This window comes from Semicossyphus pulcher, unplaced genomic scaffold, assembly GCF_022749685.1.
Source record: "Semicossyphus pulcher isolate SPU_LCO1_2020_fin unplaced genomic scaffold, fSemPul1.0.p SCAF_2, whole genome shotgun sequence".
In the NCBI taxonomy this organism is placed as follows: Eukaryota; Metazoa; Chordata; class Actinopteri; order Labriformes; family Labridae; genus Semicossyphus; species Semicossyphus pulcher.
Genome location: NW_027211693.1, coordinates 17,136,704 through 17,152,226, shown reverse-complemented (window position 1 = coordinate 17,152,226; position 15,523 = coordinate 17,136,704). Strand labels below are relative to the sequence as shown.

General features: G+C 39.8%; 1 protein-coding gene across 1 annotated transcript; it reads right to left on the bottom strand.

The window, feature by feature from the left end:
- On the bottom strand, positions 1 to 12,357 carry LOC138598633 (sorting nexin-25). The gene is made up of 16 exons (XM_069670456.1): positions 12,005 to 12,357; positions 11,427 to 11,535; positions 9,997 to 10,210; positions 9,563 to 9,705; positions 7,565 to 7,733; positions 7,379 to 7,434; positions 6,448 to 6,638; positions 6,254 to 6,364; positions 6,004 to 6,129; positions 4,202 to 4,300; positions 3,962 to 4,120; positions 2,341 to 2,962; positions 1,127 to 1,190; positions 853 to 1,031; positions 680 to 768; positions 1 to 587 (listed from the first exon to the last, which is right to left on the bottom strand). The coding sequence occupies exons 1-16, from the start codon at positions 12,191 to 12,193 to the stop codon at positions 489 to 491; spliced, it is 2,619 nt and encodes an 872-aa protein (XP_069526557.1). The 5' UTR covers positions 12,194 to 12,357; the 3' UTR covers positions 1 to 488.
- Positions 12,358 to 15,523: the final 3,166 nt, after the last annotated feature.

Here is a 15,523-nt window from a genome sequence, read left to right as displayed (position 1 = left end):
GAAAAAGGTATTTCAAGTTTCCTTTAATAGTGGCACCGTCCATTTTGAAAGATTTAGGTGGTGAGTAATCGTGAGATATCCTATAATATTAAACTAAGGGCAAAAAGAAGCATAATTCAAACACTCACCATACAGAAGTGCTCAGAGTGACACAAAATATTTTAGAAAGTGTGTATTTTACATTGAAACATGAAGGGTGAAATTCAAACTGTAGATTTGAGTTCAAAAAAAAAAAATAAAAAAACTGGCTCTCACAAAGAACATTTGATTTCATACAAGTAAATCACTTACAGATGCAGTTCAACTGTACAAAATTAAAAAAAGGAAATTCAAAGTGTATTCACAGTAATGTTGAGGTAAAAATCAAATAAAAAGGAGTGTCAGACATTGATACAGAAATTTGCCAAATATATGGCATTTTAAGATGTCTCATAAATAATTGGATATTCTAAAATGTACCATTAAAAACACAATCAAGGGTTCAGAGGTCAGTTGGTGGAGTTGGTCACTTTCTGTAGGGCGGCAGCGCTCACATTTAGGGAATGCTCATTGGGGAAAAATTCCCTCAAAAGGAATGACAGGAGCATCTGAACAAAAGACAGGGTAGCAAAATCAGAACGTGTGTTGTATCAAATATAAACTGAAATATAGATCGATGATGAAATGTAAAGATGCTCACATAAACCAGAGTTTTGTTTTCTTCACGGTCCTGGAAAAGGTTGAAAACTGAGTCCATGTCCGTCTTCTTCAGGACGAGATAGTTTGAGTCTACAGAGAGAGGATAAAATACATTTGTGATGGTTTTATAAAAATAACATCCTTTTTCTCATTCGTAGGAATCGTCAAACCTACATCTGGCATTGATGAGGCTGTGCGCTCGGTCCCTCGTCTCGTTCTTCTCATCTTCAGTGCGAGGAGGAGACGGTGCTGCTGGTTGACAGTCTGGCCACTGTTTTTCACGCAGAGTGTCGATGTAGGCGGCCATCTGCTGCTCTGTTGGGTTCATCTTGTTCAGGAAAGAGTTCACTTTTCTGGAGAAGAACACAACACAACCAGAATTCATAATTTATAGTAATTTCAGGAAAAAAAAAATCTATAAATGTGACGAAGTTAGCAACAAACTTACTTTTTCAAGATGGGCATAACAGGTTTCAAAATGGCATCAAATATGTTAATGAGGATGGAGTTTCCTGTTAGGGCAGACAGAGCACTAAGTTCATCTTCAAGAAAACCATATCAGAGTTTATACATGTGTACCATTATTATACAATTTGACTGACACTTCATCGGTTGCTGCCAGATGTGTCAGTCTGTTGTTAAAGAGAGAACAAGCAGGATTTGTCTGGTAAGATTTGTTGACCTTGATGTCCGCTTACGATCTAGCACCTGGTAGCTATAAGTTTTTATGAAGTCCCATCCTCACACCCTGCGTGTGGTTATTGGCTGGGGTTGGCCCACCCACTGCACAAAGCTTGACACCCAGAAACCTCTCAAACACACTAAAGTACAGGCACAGCAGGGCAGGGTCTCTGCACACCCTCCAGAGTTTCCTACAGCTCTCTCCCTCGTCTTCTCACTCTCCGGCAAATTTGTTGGCTGCATCGATACAATTGACCTGACCTGTCTTGTTAATTCTCTTAAATTTTGGCACCATTAGAGACCTTTCAATCAGTGTTAAAAATATTGATTATTTAACATGAGCGCCAACAAAGCTAACACTTCCTGGCTTGTTTAAATCACTCAATGCGTTTTTGTGTTTATCCAGTGAGACACTGTGTTAAGGACGTGTTATTGTTTCCTGATGAAGCTTCACTTTGTAAGCAAAACATACTCACTTAGCTTAGCATTTTAGATACCAGACATGTATAAAAACCTTTTAATGCATGGAGTTATGAAAGTGACGTTCATCTTCTCCATCTTAATGTTCCATTGACAAACAGACCTGCTGTTTGGCTGCCAACGCTTAAAATCTATCTGTTGTAGCTCATCACAAGCACATGAATGCACCACCCAAAGGACTTATCAAAACAGTGCTCTCACACGTCAAAACAGCACGATCATTAATAAAGCAGACTAAATTTCACTGCAGAGGACTTGCTTTGGCAGGCGAGAGTCAAGTCCCCACACGTTAGATTTCTTTGAGAACTGCAATGAACTAAAAACAAGCTGTTTAGACTTTAAGAAAAAATGCATTAATCAGTCTTAAGCGCTGCAGTGTGCTGTAAAAACGTTGGCAGAGAAATACTTGTGATTTCTAGCTAATTCTGTACAGAAGAGAAAAACACTGAGGCTCTGAATGCTGCGAACAATCCCCCTCTCGAGTGTGAAGGCTGAACGAACCAGAGATTTCTTTCAGCAGATCAAATATGGCTTTGGTCGCCTCCAGCTGCTCCCAGTTCACTGGGCTCTTCTGACACTGGGATTCCTCGCCTCTTGGCAAAGTGCCCTGGTCCTTTCCTTTAGCCTTGTTCGCTCCACCAGACATCTTGAAACATATTTTCTCCTTTTTATTTGACTTTGCACTGAAATGGAGCCACGATGGGCTGTCTGTACTGTCCCCGTGAAGGCCTCCATTCTGGCTGCAGCGTGGCGTAGAGTCTGTCTCGGGCGGGTCCTCATCACCGATGCTTTTTGTAGAGGCCAGAGACTCTTGTGACCTCGACCGGGCCAGCCCTTTGAAAATCATTTTAAAGTGAGAGGTTAAAGGGTTATCAGACTCCTCTGTTTTGTCTTGGGAGCAGTTTCCATTTGCAGACGGTGGCTCAGTTTCTGTTCTCGCTTCCTCGGGTGGTTCTGAAGGAGGATCAAACTGGGAGATGACAATAGTTGGGATTGTGGCATCAGGAACATCATGGACATTCCCAGCAGAGGCAGCAGGGTTTTCGGAAGGCAGAGCTGTGGATTCAGGATGTAAAGATGCTGTTGCGATTCCTTTTTGGGTTTCTGTCTGAGGGCTGGAGGTCTGCAAAGAAAACACAATTATCAGGATGTGATAGACAATCTTACAATTTCATGTAGCAGATGCTTTTCCCCCAAAGCGACTTACTTCTGAGAGTTCATACAGCACAAGCAACGATCAAGACAGGAGGGAACAACGTTCATTGGCAGAGAGTAGTGGGCGGGAGGGAGTGTAGACCTGGATGAGGACGTTCAGGTACTTTTGTTGCTGATCTTGAGGTGCCGGTGACTTATGAGTGGCAGACACCAACGACTCAACAAATCCACTGGTGCAGTGACACTTTCCCCATTACAAGCAGCACTATACAACAGTTGTATAAAAAGGTCTTCTGTGACTCTATAGTCTGAGAAACAAACCCGTATGACTACACACAGTCAGATTGAAACTTCCTGAAAGTCTATTAAAAACAGGTATTACAAAGTTTGAAACATATGGGCGTTTGTCAAACAGGCAGTGCGTAATGAAATACTGTTGCATAATAATTGCATTGTGGGAAATGTAGGATCCATAGTCTTTGGATCTGAGCTCTTACAAAATGTTAAAAATAAGGATATCTTCAATAAAAATAAGGATATCTTCGACCTGAATTTCTTACAACTTTGGGATCATCATGGCTTTCACCGCTGACATAACTTCACTATAACCAATAAAAAGTTACAGCTGAGATCTGGAAACCGCAATATTACTTAAAATCCCTACAGGGCATGAAACAGTCAAGTACGGAAAGTTGATTTAAAAACCCATTTGAATTTATACCCCCAGCTGGCATTTATAGACGCCGTTTGAAGCAGCACAGAGAGTAATAATTTAACTATCGCCTTTGTTCTGTCGTACAAATATTCTGTCAGGAGTTTATTTAAACCCCGACTGTGATCATGCCCCATCAAACAACACTTTAACTTGGCAAGTACAATCTTACTTTAGAAGATAGCCAAATGTACAAAAGTAAGATCTGGGTTGTAATAAACCAGAATCAGGTTTTAGGATGTAAACTTTTGTTACCTCTTCTTCCTCTTGACCAGGAGTCAGGAAGTAAGCCAGACCGCTGAGCAGGCTCCACACGCCTCCATAATGTTCCTCCTCATTCAGCAGTTTGTCAAGAGGGCAGAGGAACTGAAAAACCGGTTGAGTGTGGCCGATCATATTATCAGCAACTAACTCCTGGAAGAGAAAAGAATAAATGTTGAGTCATGAAGACTTAAGAGTTTCTGTAAAAACACAAGTTCCTCTGGTGTCATTCACCTGCAGGAAGCGCTGCACAGACACTCGAGCTTCTTCTTTGATTGCGTCGCTGAGCTCAGAGTTCTCCAGCACCAGGATGGAGGGCAGGCTGGCCGAGTCCTGAAAAGGAAAGACCATTTTGAGGGTCTTTTAAAACTATTCTAAACTTTCTACTTCCACCCCGTTGTTTTTTTAACATCTGGCAAAAGTTATAAAACTATGAACCATATGATGCAATTTAAATTTGTGGTACACATAGTTTGAATTCCAGACTTCTGAGGCAAAAGTTGTGGTTTGTTTTCACAACAATGCATCCATCTGGCTCACGCTGAACAGACTGTAAGCACAACTGTTCACTGAAGTTAAAATGAAAAATGAAAATAAACAGAAGATCTTTAAGTAAAAGCAGTTAGTTCAGCTGAGGGAATATTAAGCTTCAGCCATCTCAGTTAGAAATGAAAAATGTAAGCTTCTTCCACATGTAAACGTTTCTTTTCTTTATAGCCGGTTGGAACAGAACAATCAGAATTACCATAAACTATTTAAATGTACATAGACATACAAGTATTTAAAGTAATAATCTAGAAGATTTTCATGTTAATAAATGTCAAGTCTCTATCGCCGAATGAGGTAACACAATGGTGATTGAGCCTGTGGCCCACTGATGAAATCCTTTGCATTTGCAGTATATAGTATTATTACAGACTGGGTGTCTGTGGTCTGTGGTTGGTCTGCCAGAGAGGGTAGGCGGAGCTAAGCGCCTGCTTTTCTGGTCTCTGAATGTGTTGCGAGTACACAGTAATCTACTATGGCTGAACAAAGAAACAATCGATGACTACAGATGCAACTTCAAAAATAAGTGAAAAAATCCAAAGAAAAGAAATCAGACGCTCAGATGAAGGCAAACAGTCTAAAAAGGAAAGACCGTCCGCGAGGAAAATCAAGAGTTACAACCGTAACGAAGGGACCCAACCGTAGACTGGTTAAATTGGGAAGTGTCCTCCTTCAATTGCCATATATCTCCATTAATCTTTGAGATTGTCAGTTTAAGATCAGTTTTGAGAAAATCTGAAAATATTTTCTCTTTATAAATAGGATCTGATCTGAGTAAACACCTTGCCCACACTCATGCTGTTAAGTAGTCTGAACCTAGAGAAGCTGAGAAAAATACTTCCGATGATGGTTACAAAAATGTCATCATATTGACACAATCTGACTTCTATGTGAACTTTGAGATCAACTCAATGATTCGAACGCTTTTAATTCAGCGAGAGAATCTCACCAATTCACAGTTCAGCGGTCAAAAGCAGCGATAAAATGCAGCAAGCCTAAACAAGCATGATGTTGTTTTTCCACTCTCAGAAATGTTTAAATAGATAGCAAGATGTCTGAAGTTCACAGCTGAAGGGGGGGTTTTTTTCTGTACGCACCGAGATCTGTCTTAATTTCTTCAGATTGCAACAGAGCACTTGGAAGAAAACATCAAAACATCTTTAACTAGGTCTGATTTTACAGTGTGCAGACACTCAGTTGCTAGCTCATCTTGCTTGTTCATCTAGCTTAAATGAATGCAGTCTTATACAACACTCCTGCAGTAGTGTACCTTTATAAAAGGTTATAATGTTTAGTTTTAGAGAAGTCTGTTAGTGGATGTAGTTTATATAATGCATAATATTATCTGCAACACAAAGTTTTTCTGTCATCCTGCCCTGAAATATTAAAACCTTACAAAAACGGCAACATGATCTTAAAGTCGGCTTGACATTTGATACATTTAAAATGTATTTACACCCCCAAAACATTGTTCTCCATCTGCCTTGTACCTGCCATCTGTTGCGGAAGTATATCACATCCATGTAGGTCTTCTTGATGTCCCACTGCAGGTTCTCAGGACTGTCCTTCTCCTCCAGGTGGAGCATGAAGTTCAGCTCATCGTCCTCCCAGTCAGCCTACAACACAGTTCGCTGCTACTCAAACATTAACATACCATCCAAGGACAAGCTTTTACAGAGCCTCAGAGACAGATAACAAGCCCGCGGGACATTCCACACTGTCATGATATTTATAACTCACATGTGGGATGCTGACGGCCCAGCGGCCGACACGCCACATCTCGTACGACAGCTTGAATTCCATCATGTCCTCCTGGACGCTCGTCAGGTAGTTCTCCAGATCGCTGTCCTCCTTGAAAGAGACAATAAGTCTGTCGTATTTCACAAGTTGTCCTCTTCAGTTTTAGCGCGTCATGTTATCAAGCGCAGACTCACCCTGTCAGAGTCCTGCTGGCTGTAGACGGAGCCCTCCCTGCTGCTGACATCGTCCTCGTTGGACATGTCGCCCTGGATCGCCATGATCCTCATCACCAGCTCCTGCTCCATCTTCTTCATCTTTTTCTTCTTCGCCTTCTTGGACTTCACCTTGTCCACAAATTTTGACCATCCTTCTTTCAACTTGTTGCCTGGAAAGTAGACCAAATATAAGCCCCACAGAAAATGCCACCTTATTTTAAACTCAAATGTTTAAACAGATCGGTTCTAAATCTGTATTTTTTTGCAATATAATAAGGGGGGAAAAAAATTCCCCTGTGTAATCCACATCTTGTTTTGCATGGAGGCACTATAAGCATGATTAATAATAAAACTTTCAGAGTTATAATCAATGGCCTAACAATGAATAAGTATCCCATCAGACTTACAGATTATACCAGACTCAGTGATGTGACCATTGCAGAAAATACACATTTATCACCTCACAGGGTCTGTTATCGTTGCATAATCAATTCTTATTCAGTCGTCAGTTCTGTTGGATTCTTTTCAGCACAAAGAGATAAGAGTCGACCGAGGACAGCACAGAGACTACTTGGCATTCAGCTTGGCATTTGTGTAATTAGACATCTGAACGAACAAATAAAAGAAGCTGGGGATTAATTATGCTCTGAAAGGCAAACTGATAAAGAAAATGATAATGTCACATATCTGTTAAACACATTGCTATTCATCAAACTGTTGTACAAGACGTTGCATAAGAACAGGCTTTTATTTTCTTGACGCCCACACACTACTCCATCTGTCTCTCAAGGATCCACCGTCCTCATCTGAAACACTCTCTTACTTTAAGCTGAAAAAATAAACATGGAATATAATGTGCTCATCGTACAGGAAGGAGCTATGAATTAAATAAGCCTTTTAAATAACACACCTTTTCTTTTGGTCTTGGATGTGGCACTGGTTGAAATCCCTGCTCCCTCCAGGCTCCTACAAACAAACAAAACGAGGTCAGTTCCAATTTCAAAACACAGACGGTGGCTTTTACACGCTCATTGCTTTGAGGCTCGATACGACTGGGCCAAGCCAGCCGTGTGCAACGGATGACAGAGCCACTCACACTTCACTGCCCTCGCCTTCAGCCTCCTGTGAAGCCAGAGAGGTCAGATCCAGGTCCGACCCACACAGCTCGTCCACGGAGCCTTTAGGAGTCACGCTGTCGAGCTGGCTCACCACCAGCTGGTTCAGGTTGTCGGGGTCGGACAGCCACGTCACCAACAGACCCAATCCTGCGGGAAAACAGCGAATACACTTAACCTACAAACAGCGTTTTAAAAAGCACACGCACATATCATGAGGCACAGTATGCACATTTGACATTGTGACTAGGGATGCACGATATTTGCTTTTTTGTCGATATCAGACATGGCGATATTTATCAACCCTTCTTGACGATTTCCATACAGACATATGAGGTCAAGTCTCCCCTGTAGTGGAATTGATATCATGTCTACTCTTATTGTAGTGGCCCACTGGCAGACGCAGAAACAACATAATACAGTGCTTTTTAAAATGTACACATTTACTGGGCAATATAAGAAAAGTACTTAAACTTAGGTTATGTACAAAATGCCAAATTTGTTTGTATGCAACATTTTCTTTCAAATAAAACTAATATTCATACAACTTGGACAGGCTCGGATGATGCTCATGACAATCCGGACAATAACCACAACTAGGGCTCGTTTTACCTACTGCACAGAACAAATAAACTGAAAATAAAATGAAATCGACCTTGCTGTCCATTTCAGAAACTTTGAAAAGCTGCCATACTGCAGACATCTCGCACCCGTCTTTACGCTTGACGGAAGAGGAGCAGTGCAGGCAGTGCGCGCGAGTTAATGTCTAAGCATTACGTCAAGCTGTTTTAAGGAATCAGCAGCAACAGAGCATTTAGGCAGAATTAAAACGTTTTATCGGCGGAAAATATCGGCAGATAAATGACATATCTGTTGATGCCGATATAATAATAATATATAATACGGCGCATCCCTAATTGTGACTCCTCTTCATTCACAGCTGCAGGCAGTTACAATAACTTCCACAATTGAAAGTTTAACAAAAAAGGAACAGTTTAACTTTTTCTAAAATATGGTAATTTGATTTCTTGCCACAATTGAGCAGCAGCTGTTGCCTCTAGCTTATAATTAAGACTGAAAACAATCTGCTTGTCTCCGTCCAAAGGAAACCAAACCCACCCACCATCCCTTCTAAAGCTCACAAATTAACACCATTGATCTCTTTGGTTTCATCTGCACAAGAAACCAAACTATTCCCAAGATGTTTAATTACTCCAAGTAGCAGATTTCAAAGGGAAAAGGGAAAAGAACATAAGAAATAAAAACCTAAAAAGTAGCAGAAAGGTTTAAATTTGACTTGAAAAATGTTATTGTCAATTGAATGACGCCGACCTCCCTCGTAATCTGCTGACACAAAACCTCCATCCTCGCATACAATCATCTTAAACATGGCATTTCAACCTGTTTGAAACTCTTTTGACTTCTTATGCATTGTGTAGTTGAGAAAGTGTTTTAAAAGGTTTAAAAAGCAAAGCTAAGTCACCGCATTCATCAATATTAATACCCGAAACAGACAACAAATCACATTATTAGGCAAAACTGGGATTATCATGTTAACAGCGAGACAAAGCCCCGTTTCAAGCACTGTATAATTTACCAACTGCTGACAACCACAAATGTGCTTCTCGCTGCCAAGATTAAGAGAAATGTGGATATGCGGATCATTTTTAACTACAGCTGTTAAAATCACTTATTGTAACAGGGCTCCAGCATAATTGCAAAAGCCTCCTGCACAGCCAGACTCCCACAAGACGAGACATTTTATCTGTTACTAAAAAAACTGACAGCCCTAAAGGGAATTGGCAAATCAGTGTGGAAAGCTCCTTCCTTCTCTGTAGCCCAAAATTCATCTCTTAAGCACTATAATGCTGCTGACAATAAGGGATTACATACGATTCACACTTGTGAAGAAGTCCAGGGAGGCTTAGCACTTATGTAAGGCTGTGTTCTTGCAGAGAGAGAATTTAAGGCTTTCTTACCCTTTATGGCAACGATCTCATTTAAGGCACAGCGGTTGACTTCTTGGCTCCAGAGAGATTTGGGGAAAAGGTTACGTACCAGAGCGTCAGAGAAATCTCTGAGGAACGCGATCTCGTCGGCTCTGGACGTGAACAAGAGATCTCTGACACAGAAAGTAAACAGGAAGTAAACGACCGATCATCTATGTTTATCAACACATATCTCTGATTAATCATTATCCAAGTCTGTAATCTGATGGGATTTACAAAACTTGCAGCACCTTACAACCATGAGGATGTTATCTGAGGTACGATCTTGTAAAAATGAGGTGAATTATTGATGGGTGATAAAAAATATGGAGGTTTTTTATAGAGAAACATCACTGGGAGCAAAGAGTAACTGACCAGCATGAATTCCCTTTCTTTTAAAACATGAACAAGGAGTAAAGTCTCACCTGTCAGACTGCTTCGCATTATGCAAGTGCTGGGTCAGAATCCGAATGGAGCCCACCACCGCCTGGCAAACATCAAAGTCTTTTGCTCTCTCAATGATCCGGTCGATTACAAAGTCCACCTCCCTGCTGAGCACCTGGTGCAGAGGCTGGCGCTCAGGAGGCTCGGGAACGCTGTACCAAGGCAGGACCAGCTGAGCGTAGGCACACTCAAACACTGAGGGGAGAAAGTCACAAAGGGAATTCACATTAACACCAATCTCCCACGCTCAAACATCAAACTCGAGCTGCACTGAATTTAAAGCTTGTTTGGTGAAATCCTGTCCGAGTTATTCATGTCAAAACTCGGCACAAATATCCATGACAGGATTTTCCTCTGAACGTGCGGAGCTGAACGCAGATCTATTCATCACCGAGTGTGTTTGTATTTACAGCAACGTCAGATTATTTATACACCAGGAGGAGAAAAACTGAGAATCCATTTAAATGTGTGGATCATGAAGCATTTATAGAATAAAACAGAATTATTCACATTTTACAGACTCTAAAGGAAACAGGCAGGAAAAGACTGTACTTTAGTTCCTTTAGTTTCTGTAGTTGTTTCTGTATTAATAGCTAAACAACATTGTAACAACGAAAAGTAGTTTCACAATTACTTTCCGAGTCATTATGACTACAGTGTTTACGCGTTTACAGGAGGCTGTACCATTTTTCATGCGTTACAGGTTCCTGGCATCTTTCTACTCTGTTTGACTGATAAGGGGGAAGTCAGAGTTATAGCTAAGTCTGCAGAACGCTAGATAGCATGCATGTGAGATAGAGACGGTTTTAAAGGGGCGAAACAAGAAACAAAAATGAAAGGAATGCATGAAAAGTCAAGCTGGACACCAGATGGTTAACAGCTCATACATGTGAAGAAGAGTGCGATACTAAAAAGAGAACAGATGAAGCACTTTTAAAGCCAAGAAGCAAATTCATCCTGTTTGCTCATCTACAATGTTCAATGCTTTTAAAAAGGCCCAACTTTAACCATGAGAAATCAGAATATAGCACAAAATACACACCTACTGACACTCTTACAGACTCTTCTGATTCAACAATGAGAAATTTAAACCAGATATCTCACTTCCTGTTTAAGACATGACAGTCATCTATCTTTTTGAGAGAGGGTGTGTTTTTCCATCTTTCTTCTTTTCGTCACGCCCCTCCTCACTTCATGTAACATGAGCTCCAGCTGCAGCTGTGTCTATGCAAAACTGTCCTTTTCAACTGTGTCAAGTGAAAACAGAGCTTCAGTTTGCTGGGAAAACACCCTGCAGTCAAGAGCAGACCCCTGATTTTTTAAACACATTCTTACAGTGAGTCCATCCTGCAAAGACAAACGTGTTTACATCCTTCAAAACACCTTTTCTACAGTTTAAAACAGGCCTCACCTTGCTGTAGAGACCTCTTTACATGTGGGTACTCAGAGTCTGCTGGTTCATCCTGCTGCTCACCGCTTTCTCCATCGATCAGATCACCAAACAACTGTTCTTCTTTTTCCTGCGAAACATGAAACAAAGAGTGAAATCCCCGAGTTATCTTGAACCGCAGAGATAGTAAAAAATGCAACAACAAGCAGTGCTGAACTCCAGGCCCCTGTGAGCTATGTGATGAGTGAAAACAAGTTTTTCCAGGCCTCAGGCTATGACTTATACTTCAATATTTCACATTATTTTACTCCTTTGACAGCTTTGGTATGTGTAAAACCTGGTAAACAAGTTACAGTAGAGATTTGTAATTCTGTAGAGACGTTACTGCTGAAACATTATTAATATTTAAAGATTTATCTCATTTAGTAACGTATAAAGTTATAAAATATCATCTACAAATGCATCTCACGGTCACACTGTTAATCTTTAACTCAATAAAGCACAGTAATGATAGTGCAACAGAGCTCGTAGAAGCAACTTTACTGCAGTCACAAGCCAAATATGCAATGCAACTGGCGAATGTAGACTTCTTTTAATACCTGTTGTGTGTTTTCCTTCGTCTCTTCATCGGTTTGGGTGCTGCTCTCCCGCCCACTGTTCCCCCATAACAGCGGAGTAGTGAAACAAAAGAGGAAGCAGAGAAAGTACTGAGTTACCGTGCGGCCACAGTCTGAAAAATACCACACCAAGCCGAGCGTTATGGCGATGGAGAGGCGCCATAGATACATCTTCCTCTCTTACAACAACACGCTCTTTCTGCTCCTATCCTTCACTTTGAGCAGAGACGTGTTGCTCATAGCCGGAGCAGGCTGGTTCTTCCACATCTTTAGCACCGAGAAGAAGCTGTTGCCCCGAAACGCGAAGTGAAACGGCGGAAAAAAAGCGAACTTTACTGAGCTAGTTAAATAGGAGCTGTGATTGGCTGCTGAGAGTCCGCGCGAGCCTGCTGCTGATTGTGACACGAGGCCATCTACAGGTGACAGCTTTACCTGACAGCATCTATCTATCTATCTATCTATCTATCTATCTATCTACAAAATCTGTGAGTATCACAAGTATAAGTATATACACTGCATTAAAATGATATATGACTATGTTAGATAAAATAAAATAAGAAATTGCCAACTGTTGCTGCCTTTGTGAAATAATTCATAATTTGACCCCTGTGGGCCTCACACAGTTATTTAAAATAAACACTTTTAAGGCTTGGAAATGAGTCTTTAATTGGATCTCTTACTCATACACATTTGCAATCATATTCACAGTTTTTTAAAGTCTTAATCTAAACAAGAGACTAATAGCTATGAATTTTAAATTAATGTAGTGGAGTAAAATACATATTAACCTCTAAATAGCCATACAGAAGGAGAAAGTGCTCCAGTAGAATATGAGTACATCAAAGTTGTACTTATCTAGTGTGAGTGAATGTACGAAGCTACTTTCTACCTCTTTGTTTACAGGGATTGACTATTGAGGGAAGGTTTCCTTCTTCCAGTATAACTCATAAAAACACAGTTATATTATACATGGCGTCAAGTCATAAGCTCCGCTGAAATCATTAGTATTACTGAGAATATGTGATATATATAATTTTTTTTTTCTTGAAAGCTTTGGCTCATTTCTCAAAACATTTCTGAATTTCTCAGGACTGAATGTGCATTTCCAAAAACATTACATACTCGCAGCAAGAGACCAACCTAAAGAAGTCTGTAACTCAACTGAAACCTTTAACTCCTGGGTCCAAATAAAAACATGATGTGACTGAAAAAGTCATTGCTACTAAAATGTTTCTTTGACATTGTTTAAAACCAGCATGGTCAAAATGTTGAGATGTTTTGAGTGAAGGACACTGGACTCTGGAAATGTGCTCTTCATGTGTTCAAACCAGTCTCATCCCACATATTTATACTGACATTGAATATCTGCTGTACGAGACTGCTTTTTTCTACAGCTAACTGAATGTTATTGTGTATCAGAGTGAAAACTCTGCAGAAGCTGATTTTAACAGTTCAGTGATTCACATTCTGCAACATTTAGCATTTTGATTTACATGTAACAAGAGTAAAAACAATTTCATTTCTCCTGCATTGGTCACATAACATATTCTAAGAAAGTAAAGAGAAGAAAAGTCACACGGTGCAGCACTAAACAAAAATAGAGATGTAGCCTATAAATACCAAAGAAGTGTGGAAATAAAACATAGGCCTCTATATACTAGAAGTAGCTAAAGTTACAGCGCTGGGAGTCACAGAACATCACGTCTATTTGGACAGACCTATGAATTAAGCAGATCTTTGTGACCGTCCTTATTAATGTATTTTATGACATGTGGGCTCAGTAATTAGATGGACTACTCAGCATGTGATCACTTACACAATGAATGAATTGTAACATATTTTAGAGAGTAAAACTATTCACTGTTTAAATCACAAAGACATATACGACCAATAATTGTTCAATTATTCGTCCAAAGTGCTAAAACAAATGATAAAGAATGAGAACTGCTCTTTTTGTTGTGCTACAATATGTTGTAAAGAGCTTGGACATTAATAAAGGCAGCAGTTATTATGATAGTGTTGTCCAGATTGAGACAACACATGTTAATACCAAATGTGAACAGAGCCATTAATAACAAAGATAATGTTGGGAAAGATTTATAAGTCTGGTTATTGCAGTTCATTAAGGCCAGTCTTCTCCTGATTGAGGTTTTATTGTCAGATAGAATAATCCAGCCAGAGCCATTATCATACATATCCAGTGCACTGATGATTAAAATGAATGAATAGATAAATAAACAAATTAATGCCTGAGATAAAGTTTACTTGCCTGCATCACAGGTTTGGGATTAGACCGTTTTTTTAACCTTCTGAATCACTCAGACTCTGATGATGATGCAACAGGGATGAAAACTCAAAAGTAGCTCAGTAAAGGTAAAAATGAGTTTTCGGTTGACACTATTTGAAAAAAATATTTCACTGCAAATGTCATCGGCTCGGTCACATGGTCTTAATTTATTTAAAGTGACAGTAGCCAAGACGTACCACACGGTGGCGCTAACATTGCTCTTCGGCTTAACACCGAACAGGACTGGGGACCAAAAACGACTTTGGATGATTAGATTTGATCTGAATATTATCGATTTTGTGATATTAATGAATACACATTAAGTTATGATGGATAGTCTTAATAACAGATTTCAAAATGTAAAAAATGAAAGTCTGCAACAGAAAATGATGAATATGAACTAATTTAAAACAAGAAATATAAAAAATAAAATATAATTCCCCTGCTTGAGGCAAGACTAGAGAAAAAATCTCCTTTAGCTGGTATTGGAAGCCTCATTTGATGCTGTTAACATCATAACTAAGACGCTCAGCAGATGTCTGGTGTAGTAAAATGACTATTAAAGTTTCAGCACACAGTCTGTGTACCCCGTGAAAACACTTAGCAGAGGGCTTGGTGTTATCATACCGCCTTTAAACTGCATCACTTATTTATAAGTCATCTCGCTGTGTGTTTTCCCTCATGAGTAGAAAACACTGAGGTCATGAACCCGTGCGGCCGTGACGTAACTCAGTCTAACAGCTGAGATTACGTAACAGGCGGCCTGACAGGAAGCTGCTAGTTAGCTTGCGTTTGTGGAGGGTAGATGCGGTGATGCGTAGACCTCCATGTGGACACTGATGTGTCCCTTTTAACAGTAGCCGATAAGCGACAGCGCATGTAGAATATGACTAAACAAATAAGTACAATATTTGAGGTAGTTGTACTTTACTTGTGTATTATCATTATGTGCTACTTTGTATTTACACCTTACTACTTTCAAAACAGTAGTTTCAGTACTGTACCTCCCAATCCAATTAACTTTGTATTTTGAGTATTTACTGAGAAAATTTAAATTTTAAATATATAAAACACATTTTAAAAACAGTACTGCATTATCACTACCAAATGGTTTATGAAATAGTTTAGATTAGCTTCTCTGGGACCAAATAAAACAGTAAATCTACATAAAATGTTTCTAAATATTGCATCAGTAAAAGTAATCTCATACTCCT

Coding starts and splice junctions, on each gene's coding strand:
- LOC138598633 (XM_069670456.1), bottom strand. CDS start 12,193: ATGTATCTATGGCGCCTCTCCATCGCCATAACGCTCGGCTTGGTGTGG. Junction 11,536..12,004: donor CGAAGGAAAACACACAACAG/GTATTAAAAGAA, acceptor CATGTTTCGCAG/GAAAAAGAAGAACAGTTGTT. Junction 588..679: donor AAAACAAAACTCTGGTTTAT/GTGAGCATCTTT, acceptor TCTTTTGTTCAG/ATGCTCCTGTCATTCCTTTT.